The sequence below is a fragment of the Eptatretus burgeri genome, chromosome 7 (assembly GCF_056783735.1).
Source record: "Eptatretus burgeri isolate ZD-2024b chromosome 7, Ebu_testis_v1, whole genome shotgun sequence".
Classification (NCBI taxonomy): domain Eukaryota; kingdom Metazoa; phylum Chordata; class Myxini; order Myxiniformes; family Myxinidae; genus Eptatretus; species Eptatretus burgeri.
In genome coordinates, this window is record NC_140967.1 from 3,335,968 (window position 1) to 3,349,815 (window position 13,848).

The window sequence follows — 13,848 nt, forward strand, 5'->3', positions numbered from 1 at the left end:
AATTTTGACCGATGTACACCAATCCTCAAACTCCTCTTACCCTTCCTCACCTTCCAGATGGTTCCCTTTTCATTATTTTTCTCCCTTCCCTTCCTTATCTCCTTTTTATTATCAATTTACCACTCAACCACCACCAACAACACACACACACTTTGTAGTGACTACAATGAAAACTAGGGAGCCTCCCAAAATACAAAGCCCGTCCACATTCGCTTTGTACTCAAATTAAACCTGACAAAAATAAGTTAAAAACAAATAAAGAAAAGAACAAATGTCAAATTTATTAATTAGTCTTCTACATATTCTCATAATAATGGTTTGCTGAAAATTTGATAACAAAAGCTCAAATGGTTAAAATTTGTGGCCTGAACAGACAGACAGACAAAAGTGGTCACAGACCAGTACTTGTGAAATCAGTTGTTGCGACCTTAACCTTTCGACCTCAAAATAGGTAAGCTTCTAGCTTTTGATTGGTGAACCAATTCAATGACCCAATTTGCAAATTCTGTTCAAATTTCAAATCAAATGAAAATTGATGACTTCATGTGACCTTGACCTTTGGACCCAATTATTAATTTGTTTTCTCCATATTCTTATAATAACGGTTTGTTGAAAATTTGATGACACAAGTTGAAATGGTAAAAAGGTTATGGCCTGGGGTCTGTCTCTGTCTCTGTCTCTGTCTCTGTCTCTGTCTCTGTCTCTGTCTCTGTCTCTGTCTCTGTCTCTGTCTCTGTCTCTGTCTCTGTCTCTCTCTCTCTCTCTCTTTCATGGGTGGCTAATTAGTTCTACAATGGAATGACTAATTTGATAGGTCCTCGTGAACCAGGATTCAATTTATTTAATTACATCACATGACCTTAACCTGGTGTATTCAATTCCATTCGATTTATGACACAGTTACAATGAGTGCTTTGCTAAAGTGTGTGTAACAATGCCAGTGTGGGGAGGGGTTGGGAAACTTGCATCAGTATTTAATTATTAAATAATGAGATTTGTGAACTTCACAATGAGGTTGTTGAGAAGCAAATGTTGTTGGTGCAGCAATTTGGGTTTTCAAACATTGTTGGTGGAATTTCATTGCAGCACAACTTGGAGTGAATCCACCATGAAATGCATTTCCAAATGAAAGGAATTTAGGGTCACACTACTTAATGTTTGCCTTTGATCACATGACTTCAAACATAATGATTGCACGTTCAGATCCATACATTGTAATAATTATCTGCTTGTGCAAGAAGCCTTTAAGTATTCATCCCGAATGACAATGACATGTGAATTCCCCTTAGAAAATGTATTTGGGATAACAAAAGCACTTGCCTGTGTGCAGTACGAGACGTGCTCGAGGATGGTGGAGAAGTTGGGTCGATCTTCGGGCCGATGCTGCCAGCACTGGGTCATGATGCGATACCTGTAGAGAAATGTACAACCCTCCTGACATTCTGTTTATTACCTTTTTTGGAACGTTTGGATTATCTGTAGATATCGTTCACTTTTCATTTTGGCGAGCCATCTCGTATCGTTTCACTTTTGCAACCACCCTACAATGGAACTCATCCTTCTCTGTTTTAACCTTCACCAATCATCATTGTCAGGCATTGCTACTTCAACCTCTCCGATGTAAAACTGCATCATCTCAAGGCCCCTTACATCACGAGAGGTCCCAGCTCTTTTATCATGGTGTCCATCATGGTATCCATCTACACATCCGCCTCAATATTGTTTATAGGGAAAAGGCCATTCCGCCCGACTTCCCATATGGCTTACACTACATCGATTATCCTATCCCAAACATAACCTCAGGAGGGATGATGAGGATATAGTGACGCATAAACCTGGAAGTAGATTACAAACTTGCATCAATGGTTGTGGGATTTTTCTTTACATTGGGAAAGGGTTCATCAATCTCCGGACCAAATGACTCCAACATCACAGACCGTTCCGACTGTGCCTCTCCCAATGACATGGATTTAATTAAATCTCGACAACAAGCTTTACATCGGTGAGCCTGGTCGAAGGCTCGGCGACTGTTTTAATGAACATCATGGATCTTCACAAACCGATTGCTCCACATTTCCACCAGCAAGGGCACTTCACAGCTCCTATGGCTGTTTGTGGGATTTTTCCTCTTTCAAGGAACAAATGATTTCAGGAAGCTCGGAGAACAACAGTCCCAACAAAATGGGAACCCTATCACCAAAGGGTCTGAACGAGCTAAAGCAGCTCTTCTCAATACACATATTCGTTTTTCTTCTTTCCTTCGTACATTTAGTCTTTCTCTCTTCATTCCCTCAATAAAGTACAGGGTGTAACAAAATTCTGGAATCAGAGGTTTGCTTGTTTTTTTCAGGATCGAACCTATTGAAAATAGATTACACCATGTAAAACAAAGCTGAACTGGTCATCTTACTATTACATGCCAGAGGTTAAGGGCACAGAGAAACTTGTCAATAATTCCATCGTTGGCATCCAACGAAGCCCATGCGTCAACAAGGAACAATATTGAAGTTGATGAAGCGATTTCGTGAAACTGCAAGTGTGGAGGATAAACACAAAAATAAACAAACAAACAAAAAACACACAGTTAAGCTATGATTCCAGAATTCTGTTACACCCTGTATATAGAGAAAAACCTTCATTCTCCATTTGCTCCCCCCCTCTCTCACCATCTACTTCTGCATCCTCTCTGGACAAATCCATGACATACACAAAATGTCATCCATGATGTATGCATTACATCATCAGTGTTGTCACCAGCATGGGACGATAAAACTTCCTCATGGATGCGCCTCCAATGAAGGATAGACAGTGCCTTTGTGCCCATCGGTATCTTCTGTCACTTTCTCAATCCCTACTAGGTTGGAAATTTGGAAACAATTAATGTTGTGGACCCACTGTTTGGAGAGGTTTTGGGATTGAAGGGTAAAAAGCTTCATTGATGGTCGGTCCCAGTTGATGATCCGGATTGCCATCGAATCCTACGGTCATCAAGTTGATGGAATCCTTCAGGTCTGTCTGTTTCTTTCTTTCATTAAAGGTTTTGTAAAGCCAAAGTTTAATGTTTAAAACCACTTTTTCCAAAACATTTTGATCTCGACTGAATGTATATACATATATATATATATATATATATATATATATATATATTTTTTTTTTTTTTTTAAACAAGAAACTGTGATCTGCATAAAGATATAAGTTTACACAGGCAGTGGGCAGTTCTTTGGTGGCTCCATACGACCCCCACTCATCACGAACTCCATCACATCCTGGTTGCTTCGGCTGGGGTAAGGCATGTACCCCAAGGAGAAGATCTCCCAAAGTAACACACCAAACGACCTGTGCACACACAACGTTTACAGGATAAATGTCACGTTAGACAACTTTCCTTTATCAACCATTCACCTTAACAACTGCAACACTGTAATCAAACAACGGGGCAGTGCAATACACAAATTGTTTATCATCTAAAATACCAAATATTTACAATAAATAATTTCCTCTGATTCAACAGGTTGAAAGGTTTCACAAAACAAAGGCAGCTGTGAACCAACTAGACAAGAATCGTTTGACTTTTTGTCTGTAGAATGGCAATTAAATGTGTGATATATGTCTATTGAAGCAAAGGTATCAGGACAGCACACCTTAACGATAAATTAACCCTCCATACCTGCACATCCATATGACCTCACATGCAAAGGCTGTACTTTACGAGTATGTGCAGTGGGTATTAAAACCCAGGTATAATCAAGATGCCTTGAGGAACATAGTCTGAGCATCACTAAATGGTTCATGGCAACTTGTCACACTGGGCCATTCCAAGGGAAATCTCGTGAATGTAATTAGGAAATTCAAACCAACAAATGACACAATTTTGTTGAGACTGTTTGAGCTGAAGCAGATGCAGGTGCAGGTCAGAAAAAAAAAATGATAGATCGAGCGAGAAGAATCGTTCCCCCACCTCCTCCAATCTCCCACTTTCCTTTGCCCCCTCTCTTGTCACTCCCCACTGTATCTCATGCCTTCACCAAGCCATTTGTCCTCCCCATCCGACCTCCCCTAACTCTTCTACAGTCTGTCATCAACTCTCACTACCTCCACCTTTCTGCCCTCACACTACCCTTCCCCACTTACCTTGTCCCCAAAGCCTCCTCCCCTCCCTCTTCCATAACAGTGTGCACCTCAAACATCCAGGGCCTTTGCTCTAACCTGACTGATCTCTCCATACATATGCCTCTGACAAACCAGACATAATCTGCCTAACAGAAACATTCCAACTTCAAGATGTCTCTGACTCCTTAGTTTCTTTCTGTGGTTACTCCCTCCTCCAGTATGATAGACCGAAGCCTCGTCTTGTTGGTGGAGTTGCTCTTTGTCAAAAACTCTATTCCTCACTCTCCATTAACTGCCCTCACTCTTCCACACCCCCAGGAATACCTCTGGCTACGGCTTCCCCTCCACTCCCACCTCATGTTTATATGTGTGTTGTAATGTCCACCAAACAGTGATGACTCCATTTACATCTCGCTCTCAGAAAACATGGACCAACTTCAATCCTCTCATTCCAACTCTCTTCCTCATATGTGGTGACTTCAGTTGTCATCATGCCAGTTGGCTGGGTGTGGGTACCTCTCTCACCTGTAATGGCACTTCAGCAAAAGACTTCTGTGACTCATTGGGACTGACACAAACTGTTAACTTCCTGACCCAGATCTCAACCAACTGTATTCAATCTCTTCTGGATCTGATTTTGGCAAATTTCCTTGAAAATATCTGCTGTTCCTCCTCTTATCTGCTCCAATCGGTTCATCTGACCACGTGCTTGTCGAAGTAGACATCTCTCTGGCCATTATTAGAGAGCCACCTCAGCGCCGACGAGCCTGGCGTTTGACTCAGGCCGACTGGCAGGGTCTTCAAGCAGCCATCAAACTTCTAGACTGGTCTTCCATCTCTACTTTCTCTGACATCAACTCATCCTGGGAATTCTTTCAAAGAAATTTGTGATATATATATTTCTTTCTCTCTCTCTTTCTCTTTATCTTTCTCTCACACACATGCAGAGATTTATCCTATCTCGTCTTCAGTTGTCCTACCCCTCCTCTCACCCTTAGTACACTGGAGCTTGTGGCAAGGCAGTAGTCCTGAAACAACTTGCCTTCGACTCATGGAAGGCAAATCCGACTGAAGGTAATCTCAGTTCCTTCCACGAAGCTCGGAACAAGTGGGTGTCCACACTGAGGAGAGGCAGGAAACATAATCTTTCTAATCTCAAGTCTGAACTCTCAAAGCTGTCTCTCTCCTCCAAATCCTCCTGGCGTCTAGTCTAGTTAAGTCCATTTCTGGTGTATGTTCTCCTCCATCCTCTCCTTTACTTCAAATGGCTGCACAGCTGACACTGCATGCAAAAAGGCTGAATGCCTCAGCTCCATGTTTGCTTCTAAATCTTGTGTCTCAAACCCATCGCTTTCTGGACCCACCTTACCCACTTGTTCCTGGGCTCTGTGTCCTTTTCCCCTGCCAAGGTGAAGATTTTGCTGTCAAACCTTGCCTCGGTTTCTGCAACTGGTCCAGGTTTCTGCAGCTGTCATCAGCCCTCGTGTTCTAAAAATCTGCTCTGCTGCTCTTGCTCACCCTCTCACTGTTCTATTCACCCTCTCATTTTCTCAAGGTCATCTGCCATCTGCTTGGAAAGAAACAAACATTATTGCTCTGAATAAAAAGGAGCAAAAACTGATCCCTGCAACTACAGACCAATCAGCTTCCTCCCAATCATGAGCAAGGTCATGGTATCCATCATCGCCTCTGACATCAAATCCTTTCTCTTCTGCAATTGCTTTATTTCCGATCATCAATTTGGATTTAGACCAGGTCATTCAACCCTAGGCATGTTCCTTCTGCTTTTCCAACAATGGATGGAGGTCCTCAATGCTAAACGTGAGATCAGAGCCATCTCCCTAGACATATTGCGAGCTTTCCATATGGTCTGGGATCCCGCATGACTCACCAAACTCTCTTCTTAAGATATCTAAGGCAATCTCCACTCATGGCTCGTGGACTTTTCCACTCCTGTTGCAGTCAACGTGTGGCTCTTAATGGAATTCTCTCATCTCCTCTTCCCGTCCAGGCTGGAGTTCCTCAAGCCAGTGTTCTTGGCCCTGTGCTTTTTCTGGTTTTCATCAGACCTTTTTTTTTTTTTTTTTTTTTTTTTTGTATACCTTGGTCGAGGCTCGTATGAGAGCAAACACATAACTCACAGCAAGGAGGCATGAGACAAGAGGGGCGGGAGTGGAAGGGACAAAACAGTGGGGAACAGACACATTAGGTGAACTGTGGAAGGGAGAGGGATGGGGATGGGACGGGGAACATGGCGAAGAGAAGATGGAAGTAGGGTAAGAATACTGATTCTGGCTCACTTTTCCCCATGTAAATGAATGGGGGATTTTCAGCGATTTATATTTTTTTTCCCTAAAAATAAACCCCCTTTTTATCCCAAGGTATATTTATTTGTCTCCCCTTTTAACCTGGAGGTTGAACCTCATTGAATTGAACAGCTCACTCATTGAACCTATAAAGATTTGTTCATTCTCAAATTCCTTCAATAGTTTAATTTTCTTTGCACAATAATCCCCATCTAAAATATTGACAAACAAAACATTTGAATCTTTATATTTTTTAAGATACCCCATTTGTGCCATTACGAAATGATAAACTTCTCTTAATGCTCTTGTTTGACCACCTCCTGAGCCACAGGTTATTTTTTGTTAAGCCCCGCCCACTTTTCTTTAAGCCCCGCCCACTTTTGTTAAGCCCCGCCCACTTTCCACAAGGTATTCAATAAGCCCCGCCCACTTTTCTTTAAGCCCCGCCCACTTTTGCTAAGCTCCGCCCACTTTTCATAAGGTATTTTTTCTAAGCCACGCCCACTTTTCCTAAGCTCCGCCCACTTTTGCTAAGCTCCGCCCACTTTTCATAAGGTATTTTTTCTAAGCCACGCCCACTTTTCCTAAGCCCCGCCCACTTTTGCTAAGCTCCGCCCACTTTTCATAAGGTATTTTTTTCTAAGCCACGCCCACTTTTCCTAAGCCCCGCCCACTTTTGCTAAGCTCCGCCCACTTTTCATAAGGTATTTTTTTCTAAGCCACGCCCACTTTTCCTAAGCCCCGCCCACTTTTGATAAGCTCCGCCCACTTTTCATAAGGTATTTTTTCTAAGCCACGCCCACTTTTCCTAAGCTCCGCCTACTTTTGCTAAGCCCCGCCCACTCTTACATCATTTTCCAGTTCATCTCTGACTCACAAAGAAATCACTAGAAAATTACAGGATGTTATGGTTTTGAAAAATTTCCCAATGAAGGCTTGCCTAGGCTTGCCCAGGAATTTCCAAAGGAAACCACACCCACCAGTCTTTCTCTATAAAAGCTTCAAACCCAGGCTCCATTTTAAACATTTGTTCTTGCTGGCAATGGTGTTCTGTGTGCTTGTCTCAAACTCTCTGTCTTCTATGGAACTAAACCTTCAAGTTGATGAACTGGATTCAAACCTCTTATCTATTGAGGTAAGATTTTTTTATTTTCTATTTTCAAACTTTGATTGAAGCATACTCATTTAATAATTAAATAACTTAATTAATACATTATTATTTTCTCTCACAGGAAATTGTATCTGAAAATACTGCTTTTGCTACAACTTGGGGAAATTGTTGGCTTGGTTGAAGACCTTGAGTGGGATGACTTTGGTGTTCCTTGGAACTCTCTGTCTTCTATGGAACTAAACCTTCAAGTTGATGAACTGGATTCAAACCTCTTATCTATTGAGGTAAGATTTTTATTTTCCTATTTTCAAACTTTGATTGAAGCATACTCATTTAATAATTAAATAACTTAATTAATACATTATTATTTTCTCTCACAGGAAATTGTGTCTGAAATACTGAGAAATGAAAATACTGCTTTTGCTACAACTTGGGGCGAAATTGTTGGCTTGGTTGAAGACCTTATGAGCGACCAAGACCCACAGAACGAGTTCGTCTTGATGACCCAACCAAAGAGTTATACCTTGGAGACCAGCAAAATCCTGAAAAAGAGTTTTACAGCAATAGTACTCATTGTGAGTTATCAAAACAAAACCCACTGAACAAGATATAACTTGATGAGCCAGAATACAAGTTTTACCTTGGGAGACTCACAAATTTTGAAAAAATCAGTAAATGAGTTCTGCCTTGATGGTTTAAATAACTACCTTGGAGACTCAGGAAAAGGGTTCTGCCAAGATGGTTCTAAATATGGGGCCTACCTTGGAGACTCACAAATTTTGAAAAAATCAAGAAATGAGTTCTGCCTTGATGGTTTTTAATAACTACCTTGGAGACTCAGGAAAAGGGTTCTGCCAAGATGGTTCTAAATATGGGGCCTACCTTGGAGACTCACAAATTTTGAAAAAATCAGTAAATGAGTTCTGCCTTGATGGTTTAAATAACTACCTTGGAGACTCAGGAAAAGGGTTCTGCCAAGATGGTTCTAAATATGGGTCCTACCTTGGAGACTCACAAATTTTGAAAAAATCAGTAAATGAGTTATCCTTAAGAGACTTTGTAAGTTGGTTTTACTTTGAATACTTGAAATGTGGGTTCTGGATTGATAACTCACAATGTGATACATATCTTGGAAACTCCAACGGGAATGTGGTTATACCTTGAAGACTTGGAAAGTTGGGTTTATGTTGGACACTTGAAACTTTTTTGGGGGCTTTTATTTATTTATTTATTTATTTATTATTATTTTATTTATTTATATTTTGGAGACTTTTGGAGTTGCTATCACTCTTTGGGATCTAAACCTATCGATGTAGTTCTTTGTCGGATGGTGCTTGATGGGAGCAAGATCAAGAAAGTTCTGGGAAGAAAGTGCAGGCTTACTCCCCTTTCTACGTCATCAAACCTGAAAGCCTTAAAAGACAGAATTGGAAGAAGAAAAAAAAACGTAAAATATATATATATATAGGGTGAAAATCTCATTTTGAAAAAGACATTGTGTTGGGCGAGGATTGAGTTGGGGTTGAGATTTTGAATGTGAGGGTTGGGGTTGAGATTTTGAATGTGAGGGTTGGGACACACACACACATACACATCAACAAACAAAAGTTAAGCCTTGACTATTCAGTTGAGGATTCTGTGTTTGGGGTTCACAGATCTAAGAACGTCCCCCTTGACACACATTATATACTGTTATACACCTCGGACTTGGCCCTCGAGTGTCCACAACGGTGTATAGTAGGAGGGAGTGAGCGCCAACCTATTGCTCCCATTACACACACACACACAAACAAAAGTTAAGCCTTGACTATTCAGTTGAGGATTCTGTGTTTGGGGTTCACAGATCTAAGAACGTCCCCCTTGACACACATTATATACTTGTCCCTCTAGTGTCCACAAAGGTGTATTATCTGCTTAGTTTTGTCTTTTGTAATTCCTGTGAATAAAATGAACCTAAAATCTCTTCCCTTCCAAATCATATATTTTATAAGTCCAAGGAACTGTATCTATTACATCAACAATTTTAAAAAGTTCTTTTCGTCCATCGTTCAGTAAAACCCTTTTCAAAATGAGATTTCCACCTATATATTCTTACGATATCACCAACTTTGAACTTAGGTTTTCTGACATTAATCTCTTTTTCATATTTTAATTTTGTAAATGTTTCTGATGGCTTCATATTCGTTGGACGTGTGAATCGTGTCATTATACTTATCCACAATATCCTGAATAAAAGATGACCATTGTTGTGAACCGAGTTGTGTGAATTTTTTATATAGTCTCTCTTTTAAGGTACGATTAAAACGTTCAACAACAACTGCCTTCCCTTCATTAAAGGTACTGTATAATGTAATACTGTTATTTTTTAGAAAATTCATAAATGTCTTGTTATAAAACTCTCTACCCTCATCAGTCCACAATTTCTTAGGTTTTCTCTTACTTTTATTAAATATCTGTTGAAAAGCTAACATAAGAGTATTACCTGTTTTGTTTTTTAAAGGGACAACCCACGCATATCTACTCCTCAAATCAATAACAGTTAAAGCATACTTGTACCCCTTATCATTATTGAGTTCAATCAAATCAGCAGACCAGATATAATCAACTTCCTTGGAATAAACTTTCCTTCTCTGAAACTTTGTGAATATTGGTTTATGTAATTCATCAGCTAATTGCTCTTCAGTCTTAATGGCATCATTAGAGCCTATAAGTTTTTTGAATTTCCAAGTCCAAGTTTCAATTTAGCACTAATCATCTTCTTCACGATGAACCTATCAACTTTTTCTCTCAAGGTTGGATTTTGTATCAGAGACAAATTATATAACATTTCTCTATCGGCTTCATGCTTTTCTTCCAACGTTGTGGTATTCCCATAATCAATATGGTGTCTCATGCACACTTCATCAACTCTATTGATTGGTTTACTCCAGGATTTAGGATTGTCTGCCTCATCTAATCTTTTATCTAAGTTTGTGCCTGGACCACAGAAAGAATAACCTGGAAGATGTAATTCCCCTGGTATTCCAGTAGTTGTAAATTTACTTCCTGATAAAAACTTTTGTATATCTCCTCCGAGGTTTGTGTTTGGAGATAAATTGATTTTTTTTTTGAACCACACACCAAACATATACCTTTTTGTATAACCCTGTTATTTTTACTTTTAATATATGAAATATTTTTAGTATTAGTTTTCTTTTTACATTTGAGACAATAACTCATTTATTTATGAGAAAAATTTCTGCAGAGTGCAAAAACCTTTTTAGTTTCCAACATGCACATTTGAATCTTAATTTTAAAACAAAAAGAATCCTTAGAAATGCCTTCACTCTCTCCTCCATTTATTTAAGAAAAAACTTGAATTAAAATCTATATCTTGTCGATGCTAATAGTCTTGTCGAAAAGTATTGCAAATAGACTTGTCAATTCTTTGTTTTCCTCCCTCGGTGGGTTGAGTTATTTTCTGTAATACCTCTATTCTTTTTGAATCTCACTGGTTTCCATATTTTGATATTTATTCATTCTCTCTCTTTCCTCCCTCTCTCTCTTCTCTCTTTCCTCCCTCTCTCTCTTCTCTCTTTCCTCCCTCTCTCTATTCTCTCTTTCCTCCTTCTCTCTCTTCTCCTTTTCCTCCTTCTCTCTCTTCTCCTTTTCCTCCTTCTCTTTCTTCTCCCTCTCTCTCTTCTCTCTTTCCTCCTTCTCTCTCTCTTCCCTCTCTTCTTCAACTCCTTCCTCATCCCTTACTATACTTGAATCGTTTACACCCCATAGAATATTATACATATATTCATCAGGATTTCTTGTTATTCCTGTATCCAAAATAATTTTTTTTACAACAGGATACCAATAAAATTTCTTTTGAATTTCTAAAAGAGCCTTACCTTTTCTTAACCTTATAATTTTTTTCATTATTTAACATTCTAATTAAATCTAAAGTTGTCGGTTTATCAACATCAGCATAATGCCAATCTTTTATTGAAAATACCTCATTCTTATGTTGTAGAACATATTTATTAAAATACCGAATACCCTTTTCTTGAAGGTATGCTTGAACACAGAAATGATAATTTTCTTGAAGCCTTCTTGCTGTCATTTATGTATTAGAAATATATGTTAGAATAATATTATGGCACGAAACACCTCCCCATCTTCCCATAGTTAAATCATTTTGTATTTCCTTACTTATTATATATAATCCTGTTTTTTCTGTTTTCATGAGATAAACAAGGGCAAAACCATTATTATATTTACCCTTATTAAATTCTTTTTTTTGTTGTTTACTAATCGTGGCTCCACAAAACTCATTCTCGATACCAAGTGGATAATATTCTTCCTTACGAGACTGATTTAATTGTTCCAGGTCTTCGAGGTTAATTTTAAATGACCAATTATACCGTAACTCATTCATATCATACCCCCATTGTTCTATTCTCATACAAACGATACGCCCTTCTTTATAAAAATTTATTTTAATTCGAACTGTGAATTCTGTATGACCTGGAGATAATATCAACACTTCTGTATCTTTAGAATACACAGCCGTTTTATTTAAGTATATATATTGTGATAAATTGCTTAATCTCACCAAGTCATTCGCGTCAGTCGGGCTTGGATAATTTTTTAATTTATAAGCATTTTTTCATGTTAATATTTTTGTTTATATTATATTTATATCGTTCAGCCTGTGCCTTTGTGTAATAATTTGATAAATCAATATCCAGTTCTTGAGATACACCAAAGATAGAACCATCTTTACCAACATAAGTCATTTATATTAGATTAAAAATAATATCATAAAATTTTTTATTTTTGTTGAGTTGAAATAACACATATAGACATAATTGACCACAACACTTGGAATTTAATTCTTGGACTTGAAATGTTTGATAAACACCATTCTGTAAGAATTTTATGACTTCAACAGGTGGTGGAAGACCAAAACTATCAAAATAATATTTGTCTTGACTATTAAAAATACAAACCCAATGAGAACCGTTCCCATCATTATCTTCTAAGTTCATAATAATATTCTTTGTATGTTTCGACACATTTGTTAATTCATCTCTCATACAAATAACCACATTATGAATTTTTAATTTCTTACAATATTTGGCAAGTTGTAAATTTGATGTTGTATTCTTTCCAAATTCTTTCAACCACTCATCAATGCTCATTTATTTATTAGAAAGATATAATCCATTACCTCTTTTAGTTAATTTTACACCTGCTTGTGCTATAGAAGAAAGCATATCTCCAACTAACAATCTCGCTTTATCAGGCAGACCTTCAAGTTTTTCAGCAAAATCTACAATTACACCACTTCCACTAATTTGTTTCTCCAACTCTTTGTTATGTCTTTCCAATTCTTTTTGAGCCTGGAGTTGAGCCTTCCTTTCGTTGGCAGTTTTGGACCGCTGTTGAAATACCACCCGTCAATGCTCCAACCGCACTTAAACCAGCAAATAAAGGAATTAGAAATGGGAGAAATCCTCCACTCGTCTCTCTTATTGAATATTTTTTCAACATTGGTTTTGTCATTTTAATTTTAAGTGAGCCAGTGTCATTCAAGATTTTAACCTGTTCTCTTGTGAGCAAAACATCAATTCTTACTGCTCCTTTTCTCTGAATTGTATTAACGTTAATCGTACCAAGGCTTTTGATTTTGAACACAAGATGATAGTTTATGAAGATTGATTTGATTAACATATACCCCAGTTGGTACTTTGCCACTCATTTATTTAACAAAAAATTATGTGAGACTAATCATCACACCATTATCTGTATTAATCTGCAATTCTGTTTCTTCCAAAAGCAAACAATATGTATCAACTTCTTCACTCTCTCCTCTTTCAATGTATAGGGAAGTATCCACTCGATTAGACTTTATAGTTTCTTTTTGAGCGCTCAGGTCAAACGTATAGATTGTATACAAACTTTTAAATGCTGTCATATCCAAAATAGGTTCTTTATTTCCATTACTTTCACACACCTTTTGGTAAGACTTGTATGCTTCAGCAAAATCATTTTTTTCCCAATTAATTTCCAATCTATCTCATTGGATAAAATGTTCCATCTAGAGAAACGCGAAGTTGTTTCACCTTAGCATTATCACTCAATGCATTATTCTTATCAGTCGCAGTATCACCATCTGGCTTTTTAAAAATCATCCACAGATATCGTGGCTTTCCTTCCAGAACACCCAAATTCCACGTGTAAGTAGTTTGATTGAGTTTAACGTGTTGACATCTTCTTTTGAGGTATGATACACTGAGTGGTCTCTTTGAGTTAAGTCTTCGATTCAACATCTCTTCTGTTTTAAGATTA

At 38.2% G+C, this 13,848-nt stretch overlaps 1 protein-coding gene across 3 annotated transcripts in view; it reads right to left on the reverse strand.

Moving 5' to 3' along the window:
* The window catches only part of LOC147022565 (leukocyte tyrosine kinase receptor-like), a 475,774-nt gene that overhangs the window by 5,741 nt on the left and 456,185 nt on the right, over nt 1-13,848 (reverse strand). For all 3 annotated transcript variants that reach the window (XM_085887264.1, XM_085887262.1, XM_085887265.1), the window contains 2 exons: nt 3,202-3,336; nt 1,321-1,411 (listed from right to left, as the gene is read on the reverse strand). In XM_085887264.1, coding sequence (XP_085743390.1) covers nt 1,321-1,411; nt 3,202-3,336 — 226 coding nt within the window. The remainder of the gene's footprint in view (nt 1-1,320; nt 1,412-3,201; nt 3,337-13,848) is intronic.